This window comes from Microtus oregoni, unplaced genomic scaffold (genome assembly GCF_018167655.1).
Source record: "Microtus oregoni isolate MIOR12 unplaced genomic scaffold, Mior012 000022F_ref0000154, whole genome shotgun sequence".
NCBI classification, from domain to species: Eukaryota; Metazoa; Chordata; class Mammalia; order Rodentia; family Cricetidae; genus Microtus; species Microtus oregoni.
The window spans coordinates 11102345-11124334 of NW_024543081.1; the positions used below are offsets into that span (position 1 = coordinate 11102345).

A 21990-nucleotide genomic window follows, 5' to 3' on the forward strand; every position below is an offset into this window, starting at 1 on the left:
ACCCACGTGGCAGCTCAGGACGTCTGTAAACTCGTTTCAATTAAATTGAAAACTTCAAAAATATATATAATGAACTAAATATTTTTTTTTTTTTAAAGAGGAGGATGGTAGTGGCCGGAGTGATGGCTCAGCAATTAAGAGCACGTACTGCTCCTGAGGGGCAGGCAGAGAGGCGGCGGTTTCTTTTAGAATGCGGGCAGGCAGAGACCCGCCCAGACGTTCAAGCCCCGCCCCGCCCACTGGAGGCGGGACTCCGGGAGGTTTGAAAGCGCGGCGCGCTGAGCTGGGTGGCTCGGCTGCCGCTGAGATGTCGGTGTTGAGGCCGATGGACAAGCTGCCCGACCTGAACCGGGCCACCATCTTGGTAGGTACGGAAGGCGCCCTGGGCCGGCTTCCCGCAAGCCCGGGCCCTTGCGCTTCCTCAAGCCACAGCGCGCCTGTCCGGGGTGGGCGGGCTCACTACTCTGGACCAATCGGAGCGGCGGCTCGCGAAACTGAATAGCGCCTCCACCAATGGGCGCGCGGCTGGCTCTGCCGCATGCTTGAGTGGGCGTTTCAGTTCGAACTTGGGTTTCCCGCGTTCGGTGGGAGAGGCCGAGCGGTTCCTTGGAGTGTCGCTTGCCCGGTTCCCCCTGGAGCCGCCTCTGGCTGGGTGTATACCCTCATGGGGGATTCAAAGCGCCGGGCCCTCCAGCGGAGCCGCCCTGCTTGGGTCTCCACCTGTCTGGTCCTCTCCCTTCGCAGCTGGTGGGCACGGAGGATGCGCTTCTGCAGCAGCTCGCAGAGTCCATGCTCAAAGACGACTGTGCTTCCGAGCTGAGGGTGTAAGTTGCGTTGGTGCAGTCTGAACTCTGGGCTGGCCTGCGGGGAAGGGAAGGGAAGGGAGCCTGCGGGAGAGGACCTAACTCCTCCCAGATACCACCTGTCCTCCCTCGTCCTGCCCACCCTGGCGGAACTGACTTTTTACAAGTCTCTGCAAATGTTCATGACCCATACACAACGCCAAAAGACCACTTACCCACTGGATTTCTGGGTCGTCAGCACCTAAAAACAAAGCAGAGGTCTGTGCCTTGGTTTCGCTTCCTTTTGCTGTGTAAGATACTCTGACGAAAGCAACTCAAGGGATAAGAGATGCTTGGCTCGCAGTGCCAGGTTCCAGCCCTTGGTGGCTGGAGAAGCTGGCGCTGCGGGAACTTGAAGCAGTCAGTGACATCATATCCACAGTCAAGAGGAAAGCATACATGCTAGTACTTAGGTTGCTTTCTTCTTAGACAATCCGGTCCCCTCCCAGAAAATGGTGCCTCCTGTAGTGGGCTCAACTACTTAGAATGTTAGAGGCCGCACCTGACCATGTCTTGGGGGGAAATGACAACATTTTTAAAAATGTTATACTTTTGGTCTGGGAAGAACTGGTTGTGTCCCACGTCAGTGCTGGACTCCTGAGGCAGCTCCTTCCTCCTAGGACGGTACCTGAGCAGTCGCTGTGAGGTGGCTACGCCTGTTGTTTTCAGTCCTGCCCTTCTTGTTTTTCAGCCACATGGCCAACTTCCTCCCTTTGCCCTCTGACGTGAACCGGCCCCGAATTGACCTGATTGTGTTTGTGATTAACCTTCACAGCAAACACAGGTGAGAGCCAGGACAGGCCTCTGGAGGACCTGGCTTGGCCACTGAGGGAACTGTAACCACGTGATGGGAAGGCGGGGCCCTGAGAGGCTGCCTGGGGTGAGGAGGGAGGGCTACAGGGTTTGAAAGAGGAACCAAGACCTGTTCGTTAGCATCTCCACGCCTAGTGCCTAAGGGGACCAAAAGAGAGCTTTGTACCCCCTGCTGTTAGAGTCTGTGGTGAGCTGCCCTGTGGGTTCTGGCAAACTCAAGTCCTCTGGAAGAGAGTCAGGGCGCTTAACTTTGCACGCCTACACTTCATGCCCTGTTTCCTGTTTATCTTGTTTGTAGTGCTGTGAACCAGTGCTCCGCTGAGGTTTTTTACACTGGGGGTTGTTATGCCCAGATCATTTATAAACGGGGTGTGACCTGAGACCGGTCCCACTAGGGGGACGTGGGCGTGGGGAGGTTGGGAGTGGGCGGGCTTGTCTCTTCAAGGAACAGGGTACCCAGCTGACAGTCCAAGCCAGCAGATTGCAATCGAGTCACCCCCAAACCAACTAGGAGAACGAGTCCTGTATGTAAAAGCAAAGGGCCTTTATTCCTACACAAGTTTGCAAACTCGAATTCTCCATGTGTTCAACGTATCGGAGAGCCCCGAGCTCAGCTGGGGTTGGTTTTTATAATAGCAGAGGTTGGGGTGAGGGATTGCTAAGGTTCAGGACCCCTGATTAGCTGACATTTGTCTAGGGGTGTCCTGGTGACAAGCGATGGGTGTGTGCTGGCAGGTGATCCTATCTACAATGGTTGGAATAGTAAGAATGTTCTTTGGACAGTCTGTTCCCAGGTGGTGTCAGTTTGTGGTCTTTCTTGGAACCAGGTATTGGGACCTCTGTGGAGCTTGTCAGGGCTGGGTTCTACAGGGGTTAAATTTCAGCACATGACCTGTTAGCGACTAAACCCTATCAAAACTACAGCAGTCAGGAGTTGATAGTATGCAGGACAGTATTTGAGAAAAACAGCAGGTATTTGCAGAGAAAATTCCTAGAAGAATTACACCCCAAACTGTTGGCAGCAGTTTCCTCTGGAGAGTTGGCAGCCAAGAATCCTCAATGAAAAGGACTCTTAAAGTGTGTGCGTGTGTGTGTACACAATATTTACTGCCTGATTATTTCATAAGCAATTATAAGCATTCATCAATTTCTCTATAAGTAAAAGTAAATTTTCAAACGGTATGGGCTGGGCAGGTGGCTCAGTGGTTATGAAAGTTTGGTTTCCAGCACTCACAATAGGAGGTTCACAATCTATAACTTCAGCTCGGGGGATCCAATGCATCTGGCCTCCAGACACCAGCACTCCTGTACACCTAAATTCACGCAAGCACTGATCAACACATAGTTTAAAATAATAATAATAATAATAAAACCTTTGAAAAAATAAACAGACAGGAAAATCCCAACATTTGGGACGTGGAGACAGGAAGATCAGAAGTTCAAGGTCATCTTCAGGGCAGCCTGAACTATGTGAGATCTTGACTCAAAAGGGTAAGGTAGACAGCAAGATGGCTTAATCACCCGAGTTCAACCCCAGTTCTGACCCACGCAAGTACTTCACGCTACCTTCCATGGATGTGTGTGCATGCACACACACAATGAATAAATATCAAAAAATAACCCAGGTTTTAGCTAGGCATAATATTGTATATCATGATCCCAGCACTCAGAATGCTGAGGCAGGAGGATCAAGAGATAGACGCCAGCTTGAGCTACAATAATGGCATCCTATCTCAAAAAACAACATGGGGGGAAATGTTGAGACAGAGTTCTCTAAGTAGCCTCGAATGTCCTGGAACTCTAGATCAGGCTGGCTTCAAAGTTAGAGACTTTGCCTGCCTCTGTCTCCGGAGTGGTAGTATTAGAGGCATACCCAAGCAGGGCTGTGTTGTAAAATTCTGTCTTATGTTTGTTTTTTTTTCTTTTTCTTGCTTGGCCTTGTGTCCCAGCTTCCAGAAGATAGAGGAATCTCTGAAGCACGTGGACAGTCGCTTCTTCCTAGGGAAAGTCTGCTTCCTCGCCACAGGGGGTAAGTGTGGGCCCCTTCTGCTCACCTCTACCCCAGCTGGAGCGTTAGAGTAATCACAGTTGTGGCCCCTTGCTATGGCGGCCTGCAGAGAGATTCTCCTTACCCACCTGCTGTCTGAGGAGGTCCAAAGAGGACATGGGATCTTCTAGAGCTGGAGTTACAGTTACAGATGGTTGTGAGCCACCGTGGGTGCTGGGAATTGAACCCAGGTCGTCTGGAAGAGCAGTCATTGCTCTTAACTGCTGAGCCATCTCCGACCTCCATTTTAGAATGTACTCTGAGACAGGGTCTCACTGTGTAGCTCTGACTATCCTGGAACTCACTATGTAGATGAGTCTGGCCTCAAACTCACAGAGATGCCCCTGCCTCCTAAGTGCTGGGATTAAAGGCTAAAGATGTGCAGTACCATGCCGGGCACAGCTGACCTTCTAACTCGATCCAGGTAGCTAATTATGCCCTTACTTGGAATTCCTTGCTGACTCCTCTGGCTTTCAGAGTGAATTTCAAATCCTCTGAAAATACAAAGTAAACTGGAAGTGGCACAGACCTATAATCTCAACATGCTGGATGCTGCTAACACACGAGGGTCAGGAATTTGAGGACAGCACACAGGGGATTACTGAAAGTCCAAGGCCAGCTGACAGCCTGGTGAGATCAAGCCTCAAGGATTTTGCAGTTGGCCTCTGCGTCTAGCCTAACTCCCTTTCCTCTCATCCTTTGGGTCAGCTGCAGTTCTCTGAACAAAGTCCTGCTGATCCTGAGACGAGGCAGTCTTACTGGTAATCATGGGCTCTCACAGCACACCACTCTGGTTTCTCATCCCAGAGGTCTTTGAGTGGGCACTGCCTCAGATTTACGCCTGAGAGGACTGGGCATAAGGTTAAGTGACTTGCCCCGGGCACTATAGCTCCACAGTGGAGAGCAGAGGTTCACAGTCCTGCTTTACATTTTGAGACAGGGACTCACTGTGTAGCTCAGGAGGTGGAGACAGAGGCAGGTGGGTCTCTGGCAGATGTAGCCTGCAATGTGCCTGGCTTCTTTGCAGCTGGACGGGAGAGCCACTGCAGCGTTCACCGGAGCACTGTCGTAAAGCTGGCCCTCACCTACCGAAGCCCCTTGCTCTTCTGTGACTTAGAGGTGAGAGCCCTGTCGTTGTGGTCAGTTTTATACTTCAGTACAAGGAAAGGGCAGTGAAAACACATTGGGAATGCTTACTGAAGGGTCAGCAGGTGTCCAGGTAAGTCGTGTGTGTGTGTGTGTGTGTGTGTGTGTGTGTGTGTGTGTGTTTGAAAGTCCCTGTTAATATTGCCCTCTCCTGCTAGGGTATAAGTACTTATGAAGTGTCATGTCTAATTGACCTCGTGCCTGTTATTCTGACTGTTAAGAGTACCTGATGTCATCTACCCTCCATGGACTACAGTCTGTGGTGTCACAGGGCTTTTGTAGGTGTGCTCCCCAGGTGAGCCCTGTCTAGCCATAACAAAGCAGGTATACGTTTTCTCTCTCTTTGGTTTTTCAAGGTAGGGTTTCTCTGTAGATTTGGAGCCTGTCTTGGAACTCAACTCTGTAAACCAGGCTGGCCTCGAACTCACAGAGATCTGCCTGTCTCCGCTACCCAAGTGCTAGGATTAAAAGCGTGTGCCACCACCACCTGGCTCTTTTTTTCTTTTTTTTCATGATGTTTATTGGTGTTTTGCCATGTGTGTCGGGTCCCTTAGAACTAGAATTGTGGACAGTTGTGAGCTGCCGTGTGGGTGCTTGGAATTGAACCCGGGTCCTCTGGAAGAGCGGTCAGTGCTCTACTGAGTCATCTCTCCAGCCCTGCTTTTTCTCCTTTTGTTCTGTGTTTGCGCTGTGTGCATATGTAGGGGGAGGGATCGTGTACCTGCGCATTCCCCGAAGCCAGAGAAGGGTGTCAGGTGTCCTTCTCTCACACTGCCGAGTTCCCTTGAGCAGGGTTTTTGCTGAATCTGGAACTAGACTGGTGGCTGTCAAGCCCCAGCAGTGTCCTGCCTCTGCCCACAGCACTAGAGTTACTGGCACCTGCAGCCGCGTACAGCTTTTGACATGGCTGCTAGGATCAGAGCGCATGCTTGTTGAGCATCACCCACCACGCCAGCTCTGGAGCCCCAGAAGTGCATTTGCATTGGCAGGTGTTGTTCAGCAGGAGTTAGTGTACGCTCCCTGGGAGAATTACCAAACGTTCTCTGGACCCAGGCTGCCCCACCTACATACCCGGCCTGCTCAGGACAAAATCCAACACATCCTGTGGCCAGGGTTTTCTGTTATTTGGTCTGTGAACTGTGCCCGTGATAGCAGAATTCAGGTTATCTATGAATTTGGATGAGCAGTAGAACTTGTCTGCTCCCCACAGCATCATACAACCTTCTAGGTGGAGCTGAGCTCATGAGTTAGCCAAGAGTGTTAATGGGAATAGCTAAGTTAGCAGTTACCAACAGACATAGCGTGTTGGAGCTGTAATGCTGGCTTATTAGTCAAGAGCTTTTGCTATTCTTGCAGAGGACCTGGTTTGATCTCAGCATCTACGTAGCAGCTCACAACTGTCTATAACTTGGCCTTCTCGGGCACCAGGCACACACACATACATGCAGGCAGAACACCCCTACACAGAGGTATTGATTTACATGTTAGCAACTCATCACTGCTGTGCTCTGGTTGCTAAACTGCCCCAAGACTGAAACATGGATCAGGGTATACATGCCATTCATTACACATCAGTCTTTCTTGTTAACAATTGTTTTCAGAAGTCTTGACTAGATCCAGGCTGTGCTCTCAGAGGTGACGACACCCTGTACCCTGGCACATCCGAAGTGTCTCCAGGTTTTCCTCATAACAAACTCCTGAGAAAACACTCCAGAAAGAGTCACCTCGCTCAGTCACACAGTAAGGTAAAGCCAGCCGGTTAGTGTGCGGCTGTCCCCCCATTGAGGCCTGCTGACCATGTGGCTTTGCGTGAGTCACCTTAGATCTGTTTCTCCGTAGTTTTATGATCGCTTACTGAAGAATCATCTTTACCAGTCTGGCGGTGGTGGCGCACACCTTTAATCCCAGCACTCAGGAAACAGAGGCAGGTGGATCTCTGTGAGTTCTACAGAGTGAGTTCCAGAACAGGCTTCAAAGCTACAAAGAAACCCTGTCTTCGAAAATTGGGGTGGGGGGGTGTGTGTGGAGAGGAACGGGACGACTTTTGTAACGCAGGTGCAGGTGGTGGTTGTGGTGCCTGCTAACCCTGTGACAGGTGCTCTTGCTGTTCCGCATGTGGCCATGTGGTGGCAGGCCACACCAGTTTTTGAGTTTTTACAGCCCTCGAGGCCTAGACTAGAACAGCAATGCGGTTCAGCGGGTGAAGGCACTGCTCTCAGCCTGAGTTCTGTCCCTGGGCCCCACAGGTAAGGAGAGAATGGATTCCTTGCAAATTGACCTCTGACCTTCATGCGTGGGTGTACACATACACACATTCTCTCTCTAAATGTGGTTTTGAAGGAAAGTCACGGGGCCAGCTGTGGAGAGGAAAGCAAAAGCTGCAGTCTCGTCTTCAGCTGGCAGCAAGGCCACAGATACCTGCCCAGAACATGTGCCTTGGGGGGCCCACGTGTCTGGGTTGTCCTTTTCAGAGCATACCTACTGTCTTAACAAGTTGGAACCTCAACATATTTGGATGCCTTTGTGTGACGGAGAGTTGCTAGCTCTCTTTTAGACTGGGAAACACACTTGGACGATACTTCTCAACCTGTGGGTCGAGACCCCTTTGGGGTCACATATCTGATATCCTGCATATCAGATATTTACGTTAAGATTCCTAACAGTGTCAAAATTAGAGTTATGAAGTAGCAACAAAATAATGTTATGGTTGGGGTCACTGCAGCATGAGGGCTGTATTAAAGGGTCGCAGCACTAGGGGGCTTGAGCAGCTAGGATAGGTGCGACTCGCCCAGTGGCACTGTCTACCTCAGGGCCGTGCTAGTGCTCGGGGACACAAAGCAAACACCGGCTTGTCTTTTCAGACGTTAGTGAAGTGCTTGGCAGCCCGGCAGAGTGTGTCTTCCCGTGGGCATGGGCCGTCATAACTGCGATCAGAATGGTGTTGGGGGTGTCTCCATGTGGAGCTTGAGTGGCAAGAGACATCTGTGGCGCTCAGACTAGAGCAGCGGTAGATTGGAGATAGAGACCTTCGAGGAGGGGGATTCAAAATACCTCTCGCATATACAGTGTGCCCAGCACCATTGCTGGCATTGGAGACACCGCACAGAACAAAATAGTGAAGTTTATATAGAGACCCTGGCTGTGTGCTAGTCAGGAGCACACACAGGCCACTCTGCTTGTTTGTTTGCTGTGTTAAAAAGAATGGCTGGAGCCGGGCGGTGTTTCTGCACACCGTTAGTTCCAGCACTACAGAGGCAGAGGCAGGCGGATCTCTGAGTTTGAGGCCAGCCTGGTTTACAGAGAAAGTTCTAGGACAGCCAAGGCTACACAGAGAAACCCTGTCTGGAGAGAGAGAGAGAGAGAATTTGACTGGGGTGTGAGGGATGGGAGCTTGGGGTGTAGCTGTGTGGGTACTGAAGGGGAGAGCTCGTGTCTCTAGCCGAACACTGGGAGGGCAGAGCAGTGGGAAGTGCCAGTAGTGATGGGGTCATCAAGTCAGTAAAGGCTGTGCCTTTTACTCCAGATACAGCTGGGGTTGCTGGAAGCTTGTGGTCTGGGAGGTGGGGGGCGGGATGTGGCTCTGCTCTGACTCTGTGAGTGGGGCAGAAATGAGGACAGAGTTCAGAGATTTTTTTGGAAGGGTTGAGTGGCCTGGGTTCAGTGATGTCCAGGAAGAGTGACATGGGATGGTCCATAGTCCTTGCTGTTTCCTGGACAGTCAACAGAATGTGCTAGTGGCCAGATGTGAGGTGACAGGAAGACCGGTAGGATGGTCCTGCCTCTAGAGATGAGCACAGTTGTGGGAGCAGTCAGTGACCAGCCAACAGTGCCCGAGGCCACTTGTTGGAGCACTTGCTGTTCGCAAGGCAAATGCTTGTAAGCACTTCTTACTTGCCCAGAACTCACTCTGTCAGGACAGCTGCACAACCCCCGGCTTCCCTGGACCCAATAAAGGACACGTGGGTATGAGTCACACACTCTTATCTGTGTCGAGGGCCACTCTCTCCATCCTCCCTATTGTCCCTGTGTCTTCCTAGGGTGCCTGGGACTAGCCACTGTTGAGGTCCCGGCTCTGCAGTCACGCCTCTGTGACCCTGGACTGTATTTGACCGTATCAGGTTTTTTGTTTGTTTGCTTGGTTGATTTGTCAAGACATTACATTGTTTCTCTATGTAACCCTGGCCATCCTGGAACTCACTCTGTAGACCAGGCTGGCCTCAAACTCAAGAGATCCGCCTGCCTCTGCGTCCTGAGTGCTGGGATTAAAGGCGTGCGCCACCATCGCCAACCAGTCTTGTCAATCCCCTATTTCTTCTTGATCGGGACTCACGGTCTCTGGGTGTCTCTAGGTTTTAAAAGCTACCCGGTTGGGTATGGCACAATCATGGGGTATCCCTGCATCTCACCCCCCAGCTTTGCCTTGGCCAGCCACCCCCTCACTGCTGTTCTTTGCTCTTCCCTGAAGGTGGAGAGCTTTCGAGCCACCATGGCCCAGCGCCTGGTACGCATGCTGCAGATCTGTGCTGGCCACGTGCCCCGTGTCTCAGCGCTGAACCTGCTGTCTTTGCTGAGGAGCTCCGACAGCCCCCCATCCAAGGAGTCGTGAGCACTGCTGCCCTCCCCACGTTTGACTCTAGCTCCGTAAGCAATCACTGTTGGTGAAGACCAGTCAGGGCCTGGCAGGCCTGGGAGGCAGCCTGCTCACTGCAGGGCTGAGTGAGCTCTGCTCCACCCAGCAGTGCAGTGCTGGGCAGGAATGGGGAAGGGAGCCCCGTGGTTGGAATCCCATGCCTCCCAACTTACCCCACAGAGGCCCATATCTTCACCTGTCTGGTGGGCTGCATCCACTGAAGATTTCTTTGGAATAAAGAGCCATGACTTAAAAAAAAAAAAAACCTGAAAATCTGTCTCATCCACCATTTGACTTTGTAAATGAGGAAACTGACTCAGTGCAATTAAGGGGAGAGCGTGGCTTCCAGGATCCCAGAGAAGTGTCACGTGCTGGCCCTGCTTCTTGTAACCCGGCCGTTGCTCCTGGGAACTGTTTCCTGGTGTAAATGGTATGGTTGGTTCTCGTGTCATGTTGAGGGAATTAAATGACATGGGAGGTGGCATGCTGCCTGCGACTGCGTTACTCCTGCAACTTGTCTGTTTGTCTGGCAGATCGGCATGCCCTGTACAGCAGCAACAAGGTATTCAGCAAACAGTCATGTAAAACCAGACCAGCAAGGTCAGTGTGAGAAGCAAGAGGCCCATGCACACTCCACTTCAGATGCAGGGGAAGTTCGCACAAGAGCCAGGTTGGACTGGGGAAGTTCTGTTAGCCAAGATTCCCAGTGCTACAGGAGTGGGCTTAGCTCATGGGGGTCTTGGGGGAGATCTGTTGAGCACAGAAGGCTTCCATCAATAGTGGCAGGGACAGCCTCTGCTTGGATGTCACAGGGACTGTAGCTACCTTCAGAACAGCCCAAAGGCCTGCCCCTAGAATGAAGAGTTAGACATACTTCTCTGTTTTTTTTTTTTTTGTTATTGTTGGGTTTTTTGTGCCTTGGGGCTTTTGTTTGTTTTTGAGACAGGGTTTCTGTGTGTGTAGTAAACTCACTCTGTAGAAGAGGCTGGCCTTGAACTCAGATCACCTGCCTCTGCCTCCCCAGTGCTGGGATTAAAGGTGGGAACCACCCGACCTAGCTAGACTAGATTTCTGACTTGATGGCCCCTGGGTCCCAGTGGGGGGGTGGGGGAGATTAGCTCTGTAGAACCCTGTGAGGTCACGCGTGTCATGTGACGCTTGCAGAACCCTTCACGCTTCCCTTCACAGCGTTCTGCTCACAGGGCAGCAGCTCCTGTGGACCTCCCAGCATGCCTCAGGGTTGCTGGTTCCCTGTGTCAGGGTTCCTGAGACAGACTTCACTGAAGGCGTGCCCGTAATCATAGCCAATGGATGGCAGGCCCCGGTTCTGTGTGACTCAACAAAAGCGTGGCACCTCCCCTGGGAGGGCCTGAGAAAGCAGCAGTCTTCAGGGCGTTGTTCCCAGACCCTTTAGTGCCCTGACCCCGAGTCGGGTGGGAGAGTGAGGCACCTGAACTAGAGGAAGGCAGCACGGGCACGCCTCCTGTTTGTGTCCCCTGCTTTGCCCTCACCCTCGCCTAGGCGCACGATGTGCACACCTCTCCCTCAGGTCTCTGCCACTTTTTCTTTGCCACCTGGTGCCATTTAACAAGAGAAGTGGCATCACATTCTCCAGTGAGAGCCTGGGAGCCTTCCAAGTGCCGGGGGAGCTTGAGGCTGTCACTGCTGCCAGATCCCTGCCAAGCTTGGCAGGGACCCTGGAACTAGAGGCGCCTCTCTGGGGTTTGGGCTGGCCTGCCCCTGCTGCACAGCAGGGCTGAGTGACACTTTAATGGCAGTCAGGTGCCCTCACTTACCTTACCGAAGCCAGCAGGGAGCGGCTGCTCCTGACAGTGGGTCTGACTGAGGGCATGGGGACCAGGCTTGGTGCTGAGGCGGAATACTTGGGCAACTCAAAGGCTCGGTTGAATCTGGAAGCTGTCAGATGCTTGCGACCTGAATCAGGACTAAGATCCTCAGGGAGAGCTTGCTTTGCATCACAGGTTACCTGGTATGGGCAGTTCTTATACCCCTCCTGGAAGCTCAGTTCTCTGCAGGAGGGCGCTGACCCAAGTGTGGCAGAAGTCCCATGGTACCTCTCGTCCCTGCCTAAGTAGTGGTGGCCGGCCATTCCTATAGAGGAAAGGAAACTGCAGAATGGCACCGAGGATCCTCCACCCAGCTGGGTGTGGCTCACTTTTGTAGCCAGCAGAGGTGGGAAGAGCAGTGTTTTTTCGGGCCAGCCTGGGCTACAACGTAAGACCAGTCCATGCAAGGGGGAAGCAGATGGGGTGGTCTGTGGGGTAAAAGCGTTTGCCGTGTGAGCTTGACTTCCATGTAAAAGCAGGAGAGTGTACATTATAACTTATCCTCTGTCCTCACATGTGATATTCCTGTTTTATAAGGGGTGGGTGTGGTTCAGTAGGTAGTGTTTGCCTATCCTCCCTGAAGCCACAGGTCAGTCCGTAGCACCACGTGCAGGCACAATGGTTCAAACCAAGTTCAAAGTCATCTTTAGCTACACAGTACATTTGAGGTCAGTCTGGGCTATGCTAGACCCCATCTAAAACAAGCCAGGGCCAGCAAGGCAGGATGGCTCAGCTGGGGAGATTTGCTGCCAACCCTGATGACCTGAATTTCATCTCCAGAACTTAGTCCTGCAAGTTGTCCCTTGACCTCCATGTGTGTGTGTGTATACCTCCCCAATGTCATTTATAAAAATAAAGCAAAACGAAACACTTCACCCTGCCCCCAAGAACAGAGGCCTGAGCTCCGTGGCCACGGAGGAAGTAGTGAAGTGGGAAAGGACCAGGCCCGAGAGTCTCACCACCGGGTCCTGTGACGTGGGTCAGCTTGCTTTCCTGTTCTGAGCCCCACAGCTCTGCCCCTTGGGGTTCTCGTGGCTGGAAACAAAAGCTTGGTCCTCGGCGGCCCTGCCCCTTCCTCCGCAGGTATGTGTGTGCCTGCAGGTGCCCGGCACATGCTATGTTTGCCGGCGTGGAGGTGGGCATCTTCCAGATGGCGTCCTCGGTTATTCTCCACACTATTTCCGAGTCAGTGTCTCTCACAGAACCTGAAGTAAATTTTAAAGACGAGCAAACCCCTCGTTCCCTGGTACCCTCCTTGAGGTTTTTCTCCAAGCCCTTCTCATTCTTCACCTACTAGACTGGTTCCTTGCTGGAGTTTGGCTCTGCCTGTCGCTGCTCCTGAACTTGGTGGAGCCTGGTAAGGAGTCAGCACTTGCTGGATGGTGAGACAGCCCTGTGTAGGGCTGGCAGGAGGCCCGGAGCCGCTCCCATTCTTCCTCCACCTCATGGCCTCACTGTCCCAGGCACAACTGCCCACTGGCCTCCGGACAGGACTTTACTCCTGCAGCCAAGAATCTGAAGATCAGTGGTTTCTTATCTCACACTGAAGGCCCTGGGCCACACCAAGGCCATTTTTTTTCCTCGAGACAGGGTTTCTCTGTAGCTTTGGAGCCTGTCCTGGAACTAGCTCTTGTAGACCAGTCTGGCCTCGAACTCACAGAGATCCGCCTGCCTCTGCCTCCGGAGTGCTGGGATTAAAGTCACACCACTGCCTGGCGCCAAGGCCATTCTTAAAGAATGGCAGAGCAGGAGCCCTGTCGTGACAGTGTGCAAGTGTGTGCACAGTGGGTGTGTAAGGAGAGGGCTGGGCTGTGAAGTGAGTGGCGGGCACACACAGCTTTGAGGGAGGGCGTGGCCTGTCGTTGATAGGCTTGGATTCCCAGGAGAGAGGATAGGGACCACCCTGACCACTGTTCTGCTTGCGACCCGGTTTCTCAGGCCTGCAGACTCTACTGATCCCCCCCATGCCCACCCCTCTTCAGTGAACAGAAAACCTGACATTGTCCTTTGTCCCCACCGCAGGGAACTTTCCAACAGTGTCTCAAGGGGTGAGGGGGCAAGGGAGCCTCTACTTTGAGACAGACACTGAGAAAATGGGGTGGAGTTGAGAGGGTGGACATGAAGTTCCCGAGCCAACTCAGGGTGACTGGGAAGGCCCCAAGACAATCCATGTTATGACTCATGTTTCGAAGAAAAAAAAAAAAAACAAAAACACCTTTGCCTGTGTGGACCTGAGGCTGTGAGAACAGTGTTCAGAGCAAGGGGGCTGAGAATGGGTACCCTGGCCTGCTTACAGCTAAAACTGACGCTGGTGTTTGAGAATATCCCAGGTCTCAGAACAGTTTCACATCCAGTTGGGGGGCGCTGGGCCTCTTTGTCCCCAGGGGCCGCCTCCCCCACCCCCATCACACTGGGCTTGCCCCATAGATACAGTGGGCTTACTTCCCTGACCATCTCTGAAGCATGAAGAACTTGGGCCATACTTCACACTCAGGTGGGTGCAGACTCCATCCTGGCCTTCATTCCTGCTGGCTCATCCTCTGAGAGCCTCCTTCCTCTGTCTTCACCTAGTGCTGTTTGGGAAAATTTTCAGAGCAAGAATTCCTCACCACACTCCACCCCCAAATGAATCACCTTTTTTATTTTTTTTAAGAGCAGTTGGGCACGGTGTCAGGAACTTTAATCCTGCCCTCAGGAGAAGCAGAGAAGCAGGCAGATCTCTCAGAGGCCTCTGATGTGGGCCTGGTGGTCTACTCAACCCTATGAGTTCAAGGTCATCCTTAGCTATGCAGTGAGTTTGAAGCCAGCATTTAGCAAATGAAAAGGTTGGGATCAGTAAGACAAAAACTTGGAGTTTCAGCCACAAAGTCCCTCATTTTATAGTCAAGAATATATCCATGCACACACACACACAGAGGCTGGCACGGGGTTCTTGCTTCGTGAACCTGACTCCTGAGATAGCCTCTGACATCACTGTGGCATGTGTGTGCCTCCACTCATGCATTGTGGTGGTTTGAAAGAAAATGACTCCCAGAAGGAGTGACACCATTAGGAGGTGTGGCCTTTTTGGAGGAAGAATGTCACTGGGGTGGGCTTTGAGGCCTCATATGCTCAAGCCACTCCCAGTGTCTCAGACTACTTCCTGTTGCCTGTGGAACAAGATATAGCTCCTTGTCCACTCTCAGCTCGTCCTCCAGCACTGTGTCTGCATGTATCCTGCCCTAATGATAGTAGACTGAACCCCTGAAAGGGTGAGCCACCCCATGAAATGTTTACCTTTATAAGACCTGCTGTGGTTATGGTGTCTCTTCATAGTGATAGAAACCCTGACTTAAGACATCATACACACAACTAATAAAACCAAAAAAATTGGGGATTTTTTTTTAGTCTTGTGTAAACCAGTCTTGCCTTGAACCCCTGATCCTCCTGCCCCACCCTACCTCCTGCCTCACTCAGCCCTAGGGGAAAATAAAAATGCATTCAAGTCATAACAGATTGCTTAAAGTAAAAATTGTTTTTTGTTGTTTAAGGGTTAGGAGGTTGGGCTGATGAGATGTGTCTTTAGGCCCAGCTGCTCAGGAGGCAGAAGCAGGAAACCTTGAGCCCTGAAGTTTGAGGTCAGCCTGGGCAACATGGCAAGATCCTGCTTGTCATAAACAGATTTATAAATAACAAAATTAAAAAAAAAACCTGAAAAGCAAAAATCTGTTAAAAGGAAAATGTGTAAACACTACAGTGAATTTAGAAACTAATTTCTTGATCATCTCATAGCCAAGAATGACACAGAAGAGCTTCTTGCTTGAGAAGGTGGCACTGGGGGTGTGCTAGCCCAGAGAAGTCCCAGAAGCCCACCACCACCTCTGCAGCTGTCCTCTGCTGCTTCCCAGGTTAGCTAGAAACATTACACAGAAGGAATTGAGAAGTTAGTGATCTCGGGGCTGGAGATGTGGCTCAGGGGTTAAGAGTACTTGTTCTAGAGGGAGAGGACCTGGGTTCAGTTCCCAGCACCCACGTGATGGCTCATATCTGCCTGTAACTCTTAAGCCCTTTGCTGGCCTCTTGAGGGTTCTTGCACACACATAGTGCACAGACATACACTTAGATACACACACCTAAAATAAGTATTAAGTAGTAAACACCAGGCAGTGGTGATGCACACCTTTAATCCCATCCCAGCACCTGGGAGGCAGAAGCGCGTGGATCTCTTGAGTTCGAGGTCAGCCTGGTCTACAGAGTTAGTTTCAGGTCAGCCAGGGCTGCAAGGAGAAACCTGTATCACAAATAAAAATAAATAAATGAGTTAGTAGCTATGAAAAAACAATGTTAAAGTGTAACCTAACATTCCCTGTGTCACTGAGCTTGCTCTCTCCCTCTTGGTCTAGCTCTCCATTTGCTGGGCCTCGTGTAGCCTAGAATGGACTCCTCAGATCTACTATGAAGCTCAAGCATAGCCTTGAACTGAGCCTCTTTTGCCTCCGACTCCCTAGTGCTACGCTGAGATTACAAGGGTATTCCATTATGTGTATCCCATTATGCCCAATATCTGCCGTTCGGGGTGGAACCCAGAGCTGCTTCGTGCATGCCAGGCAACCATTCTACAGCTCAGTTACGTCATTAGTCCCCAAATCTCTCCTCTTAACCATGAAATTGTTCAAGCGGAGATTCAAGGACTACCACAGCCTCCACCCCCGCCCCCACAGAGGCACAAGTGAAAATATCTGGCTGAGGTCAGACACCTGTACACGCCACAGACGTGAATCCCACAGGCCTTTTGCTGTTGCTGGCTTAGTCTCGCTCCTGTCTCAGTGGGGCCCGTAGGAAGTGTCCAATAAACATTTGTGTCAAATGAGTAATTTTGCTTCTGTCTTCCAGACTTCAAGCGTCCCTCTCTGAAGTGAAGGGCTTTGTCATTGTGACCGGGAGTTACAGGCCTCTTGCTTCATACCCTGAGGTGACCCCGGTCTCCTGCAGGAGAAGAGCAGCTGGCCATCGATCCTCTTCCTGTCGTGAAGTAGCATCTCCTTGCAGGCTGGCTTCCTTGGTGTAGCCCATGGGACATTTCCCAACCCAGGCCCTACTGGCTGCCCTCTCTCCCAGGACTGGATTCCTGGCCATGGGTTCCCATGAGCCCCAGCTCTTCAGCTCCAGTGTTTGACCCAGTAGCTAAGATGCCTAGTGCATAGGTAGGACTCCATGGCCCTGACAATGATGAGTCCTGTAGAGGGGGTGCGGGCAGAGGATTACAACCAAGCCTTGTGGTCTTAACCTTCCTGCCTCTCTCCAGTAAGACGGACTGTCCTTGCCCTGGCTCCATGCTCCTTCCCTGCCCCCACCTCCCTATACACCCACACTCACACCCACACCCACCTCCCCAGACCCACTTCTCCTTTGCAGCCACCCCACCGCCTACACCTTCCTGCGGTGGAGTTGCTGGCCCATAGGCAAGGGGATGGAGAGGCAATGGGCCAGAACCCCCCCACCCCCAGGCTAACTGATGAGGGCTCTATGTGGATCCTCAGAATCGCCTGTATCAGCTTTGATTCCCTTACTCCATGACCAGCTCTGCACCATGCCTTGCCCTCCATCCAGCCTCCCTGCCTCCCCATCCAGTCTCTGGATGCAGCCAAAGGGCCCTTCTGAATCCAGGCCCCCATTGCCAGGCCTCGTTCTCCAGCTGGGCCCCCATCCAGCTGTCACAATGGTGCTTTCCTTTCTCCCAGCACCCCACAGCAGTTGCCATGTTTGTACCCCAGTTTGTGCAGCCCTTCGCCTTCACAGGCCTTCCCCCATGCCATTTCCTGGAGGGCACGTTTCCCTGCCCCTTGAAGCTGCCGGAGCTATCCCTCGGCCACTAGCCTAAGAGGTCTTCTGTACGACCCACCATGAGGCACACCAAGGGACTACAGGCCCGAGCTTCTAGCTGGGAGCCCCCTCAGGCACTGCTCAGCCCATGACCTCTGAGGAGGGGACTGAATGTGTCCCAAGACCCAGAGAGCTTGTTTGTGTGACTGACAGGGTTTGAGCGATGCTGATGAGGTATAAGCAGGAGACCAAAACCAGGGCCTGATACAGCGGCGGCATGGACAAGGCAAAGACATAACCAAACAGGGGCGCAGCTCTGGAAAAGGAACTGTAGGGAATCAGTTCCCTTACTAATCTGCAGATCCTACTCAGGCTCTGCCTTCAAACTTGCGAAGCTCCCCAGCACCCTGCTGCCAGAATCCGAGATTCCTGTTGTTCTAGCCCCCCCCCCCACTCCCCAAGTCCCAGTACTCCTTGGCCTTCCCATTTGTGCCACCAGGGTTTTGCTCATACTCCACCCCACCACTGGCCCCTAGACGTCTCCTCTCTACCAACACCGTATCATTTTCTCAAGTTTTCTTGTCATTTTTTGGTGGTGAGCTGTGCTGGTGGCCCTCAGGCAGGCCCCATACCTACCCATTCCCATGGAATTCAGGATAACTAGCTGCTTGTCCCCACTACTCTCAAAGGGGACAAAGGGATCAGGGAGGCAGGGCTGGGCAAAGGACAAGGATATGGAGGACTAGTGGATGGTGAGACTGGGAAGTCTTTTAGGATATCTGTGTCCCTCAGTCACCACTGTGGGCATTTGATGTCTTGACCCTGGGAAGGGCAGAGCAGGAAGCAGGAGGGACTAGGGGCAGATGGCCTCGGTGAGCTACAGCAGAGGCGGGCAGGAGACTGAGGAAGGTAGGTGACTGTTGGGTCCCATCCCCTCTGCGGTCCAAGAGCAGCCTCTAGTTTGACCCCCCAGCCCTAGCAATGCTCAGCTGTCGTCTGCGGTGACAGTTGAGTGGTTTAATACAGGAACCACAGGTGAAAGAGGTCTCGGGTTCAGGCGAGGTTGCAGCTCCACCCCAGTGGTCCCACCCCAGCAGGCAAGGGCGGGGCGGAGGATGCTGCTGCTCCGTCTGGGTTTCATTCTAGACTAGAGGGGCACAGAGTCCAGACTCAGACCTCTGTCCCACCTGCATGCGGTGGCGACATGGGCTCCCGGAAGCGCGGGACCAGAAGCCGGAGAAGCCGGGACAGCCCCATGCCCACGCCATGCATTCAGGCACTATGCTTCGACCCTCTGGTGCGACGCTGCTTGGAATGTAACCTCCTCCGCACACCGGACCCTCCTCCGCACGGTAAGACAGCCCAGGGGGACAGGCGGGATCTGCCCTAAGGTCCCCAGCCCGGCAGCGCCACGTGCCCCTCAGCTGATCCTGGGGCCAGCGGTCCCTCATGACCCTCACCGCCCGTCTCCCTCTCTATCCCTCCTCCGCCCAGCCTTCGGCCCCTCAGTCCTCCGCCCTCCTTCCGCATCCCCTTCACCTTCAGCGCCCGGGACAGCGCTGCAGCCGCAGGAGTCGGTGGGCACGGGACCAGGGCTGGACGCGACGCTGCCGCTGCCCGGGCTGCTCTTCGGCGCCCCCGCACTCCTGGGACTGGTGCTGGTGCTGGTCCTGGTGGCCCTGGTGATCTGGAGGTGGTGGCGGCAGCGCAGGATGGCCTCCCCTGACACCCCAGACGGAGTCCAAGAAGGTGAGAACCATGTCTGGGGAAGCGCAATGGTGGCTGGGGGTGGGGGATACAACTCCTATTATAGGGGATGTCTGGAACCAAACCCAGGATTGCGGGGGTGGGGTGGGTCCTGAGGAGTCAGCGCTGAGGCTGTCAGGTACGCAGGGAGGACAGCAGAGGCCAAGCCTTAATCCAAGCAAGGAGACTCAGTGCCCAGGAAGAGATATCTGGGGTGAAAGTGTCTGCCCTTCCCTTTGGGAATCTGAGTGGCCTGGTCCTAGGTTATGCCCAGTAGACTGCCCAGACACCCGTCTCCCCCATGTCAGTGTCCCCCACCTCAGCTTACATGTCTCTGGACTCAGCACTTCCTGTCCTGAAGACTTGTCATGTGCTGCCCCACTTCCTCCACTGAGGGCTGTTCCCCAGGAGGCTTCTAGAACAGGCGTCACAGGAAGGCTGTGATTCAATCCTGACCTGCCTTACCCGGTCCCTCACCTACCCCAGAGTCCCTGGACAATGTCTTCGTGTCCTCCTCAGAAACCCCCCCTGCCTCCGCTCCCATCTGGCCTACCCCCAAAGAAGACGCCGATGCCACCCTGCCAAGCCACAGCATCCCAGTGCCCGCCACAGAACTGGGCTCCACTGAGCTGGTGACCACCAAGACAGCCGGCCCTGAGGAATAGCAGCTGTGGAGGGAGCCGAGGGAGCCCTACCAGCTTTGTGGATTCTCCCCCCCAGAGGCCTTGGAAAAGAAGTTCAGCCCTTCAGGGACGGAGCCCATTGCCCGGAGGGTACCCGGCAGAACCACAGACACTACAGGCCACAGGCTCCCACCAGCACGAGACTGATTTTGTGTTAGTCTTTGGCTCAAGAACATTCTATTTTTGAGACTGTTTTTGAACTCTTATGCCTTAAGTGGCTGGGCAGGCTCAAGTGTTGGATAATAATCTCTTTGAAGAGTTAGAGACTGGACACTCAATCTCTTTCTACAAAATTTGGGTGGTGGACTGAAGAAATGACTCAGCAGAGGAATCCATGTTCTGTTCCTGCAGAGGACTGCGGTTGCCCAGTTTCCCCGTATCCATGTCTGGCAGCTCACAACCACCTGGGACTCCAGGCCCAGGAAGAGCCAAAGCCTCTTGCCTGCAAAGGTCCCAGCCCTCCTTTGCTTGCACACACACACACACACACACACACACGCACACACACACACATACACACATGCACACACACACACAATTAAAGTGTTAAAAATAGGGGCTGGAAAGATGGCTCAGTGGTTAAGAGTACTGACGGCTTTCCCAGAGGACCAGAGTTTTGATTCCCAGCATGCACTTCAGGTGAGTAGGTACTGACTTGAACTCTTGCTTTAGGGGATCTGCTGCCTCTGGATTCCATGGGCATCTTCACTCACATGCACACCTTACACACACACACACTTACAAATAATAAAATATAAGCCGGGCATGGCGGCACACAACTTTAATCCCAGCGCTAGGGAGGCAGAGGCAGGCAGATGTCTGTAAGTTGGAGACCAGCTTGGTTGAGGCCAAGACTCAAAATAATAGTTAATAAAATCTTTTTTAAATTTTGATTTTTTTCTTTCATTATTATTATTAGAAAATTAATCTCATTCTGGTGTTTAGAAGTGGTATGCTTGGAAGGTCAGGTAGAGTCATCAGGACAGAGCGATCAACAAGGAACAGTCTCTGTTTCTGGCCACGTGATATACTGTGCTAACTCTGGGCTCTACCAGCAAGAAAGGCTATCATCAGATGTGGCCCTTGAACCTTCAAACCTGTAAGATAAATCAGCCTTATTTCTTTGTAAAGCTATTTAACCTTAGGTGTTTTGTTGCAGTATTATAAAACAGATTAACACAGGCACTGTGAGAGAGATTTTCCTTTTAGCAGGGAAAGGTGCCGTTATGGCAAAATTAATCTGAATAAAGGCTAGTGGGGAGACGCTTTGTCTGTTGTGGGTGCCATGTTTCTTTAATTCTTGCTTTCAGAACTGTCCTGCTTCGATGCTGATGCAAGTGACAGCAATGAGCTGATGGTTTAACTCTGGTATTTAATGCAAGATGCTCTGTAATTTTATTGTCGATAGCCTTGGGGACCAAGCCCACGCTAAACAAGTAGTTACACTGAGCTAAACCCCAACTGTAAGATCAAGTTTTGGAAATAACCTGGGAGATGGGGAGATGATTGGGCTTGTGTTGTGCTGAGTCTCAGGTGCCAGTAAGTCAGGAATAATTCAGAAATTGTGGATTTCTTTGACACAGTCTGCCAGGACAGAAGATGCCATCTTACCGCGAGGGCAGTTTTCTAGAGTCACGGGAAGAAGTCCGTAGTCTCAGGCTGGAGTCTAAACTCAAACTGAAGGGATGCCATGGTGGTATTCTCCCCCCAGAGAGCACCTGGGGCCCAGTGTCCCCTGGGGCACGGCCCACTCTGCAGTAGTGCACAGAGCAGTGGCCGGCCAATAGGACAATCCTTCACAGCGAGGCTGGGGCAGGCTGAACTGAGGTCCTTTTGTGTTCCCCCTGTGGACTGTTCTCCCCTTGAACTGGGCTTTCTTGGCCAAGCTTGTGCTGGCCCCAGGCTCAATATCACCCCTGTAGAAGCTGTTCCCTGACAGTGTGCTCTTTGCTGAAGAAACCAGTCTTGGGCATGTTGTTCACCGGGAGCCATCATGTCTCCTGCCTGCCCTCCTCCTGGTGAAGCTGATCTCATAACTTATTGGAACTTGTCACCACTGAGCCTCTGTTTAGAAGGAGAACTGGCCTGGGAGTCAGAAATGGAGTCCCGCTGTAGGGTTTTGGCTGAGTTCTGTCCCCACCTGCCGGTCTCTCTGAGCTCACCATACCTGCCCGGCAGCCCTAACCCCTCCTGCCCACTCCCTAGTTTAGAAAACAGTATCCAGGGACACTTAGAGCATCCAGGACCTGAACATTCATTTCCCAGATGCCCCTCTCTGCAGGGGACTAGATGAGTAAATGAAGTCAGATGGCAAACAGTCCATGACGGGTCCGTCAAGCCACTGCTGTCTGAGCTGTCCCTGGCCACCTGTCACAACAACAGCCAGGGTCTAGGCTCCGGAGGAGAAAAGACGTGAAACCCTTGTGGGACCATG

General features: G+C 52.6%; 2 protein-coding genes across 4 annotated transcripts; both read left to right on the plus strand.

The window, feature by feature from the left end:
• Nucleotides 1–239: 239 nt before the first annotated feature.
• On the plus strand, nucleotides 240–9928 carry Cenpm (centromere protein M). 2 transcript variants are annotated; one of them, XM_041672343.1, is made up of 6 exons: nucleotides 240–364; nucleotides 745–824; nucleotides 1534–1626; nucleotides 3605–3684; nucleotides 4730–4821; nucleotides 9314–9920. In XM_041672343.1, the coding sequence occupies exons 1-6, from the start codon at nucleotides 308–310 to the stop codon at nucleotides 9452–9454; spliced, it is 543 nt and encodes a 180-aa protein (XP_041528277.1). In that variant the 5' UTR covers nucleotides 240–307; the 3' UTR covers nucleotides 9455–9920. The 2 variants fall into 2 exon arrangements, with proteins under 2 accessions (XP_041528277.1, XP_041528278.1); XM_041672344.1 differs by lacking the exon at nucleotides 4730–4821 and having other exon boundaries at nucleotides 9314–9928.
• An 8374-nt stretch (nucleotides 9929–18302) lies between these two features.
• On the plus strand, nucleotides 18303–20059 carry Tnfrsf13c (TNF receptor superfamily member 13C). Of its 2 annotated transcripts, none has more exons than XM_041672562.1 (3): nucleotides 18303–18479; nucleotides 18622–18876; nucleotides 19360–20059. In XM_041672562.1, the coding sequence occupies exons 1-3, from the start codon at nucleotides 18332–18334 to the stop codon at nucleotides 19536–19538; spliced, it is 582 nt and encodes a 193-aa protein (XP_041528496.1). In that variant the 5' UTR covers nucleotides 18303–18331; the 3' UTR covers nucleotides 19539–20059. The 2 variants fall into 2 exon arrangements, with proteins under 2 accessions (XP_041528496.1, XP_041528497.1); XM_041672563.1 differs by having other exon boundaries at nucleotides 19393–20059.
• The last annotated feature ends 1931 nt before the right edge of the window (nucleotides 20060–21990 follow it).

Excerpts from the sequence above, each read along its gene's own strand:
- Cenpm (XM_041672343.1), top strand. The coding sequence starts at position 308 with ATGTCGGTGTTGAGGCCGATGGACAAGCTGCCCGACCTGAACCGGGCC. Across the intron at positions 1,627-3,604 it reads AACCTTCACAGCAAACACAG|CTTCCAGAAGATAGAGGAAT; the intron begins GTGAGAGCCAGG and ends CTTGTGTCCCAG. Across the intron at positions 3,685-4,729 it reads CTGCTTCCTCGCCACAGGGG|CTGGACGGGAGAGCCACTGC; the intron begins GTAAGTGTGGGC and ends GCTTCTTTGCAG.
- Tnfrsf13c (XM_041672562.1), top strand. The coding sequence starts at position 18,332 with ATGGGCTCCCGGAAGCGCGGGACCAGAAGCCGGAGAAGCCGGGACAGC. Across the intron at positions 18,480-18,621 it reads ACCGGACCCTCCTCCGCACG|CCTTCGGCCCCTCAGTCCTC; the intron begins GTAAGACAGCCC and ends TCCTCCGCCCAG. Across the intron at positions 18,877-19,359 it reads CCCAGACGGAGTCCAAGAAG|AGTCCCTGGACAATGTCTTC; the intron begins GTGAGAACCATG and ends CACCTACCCCAG.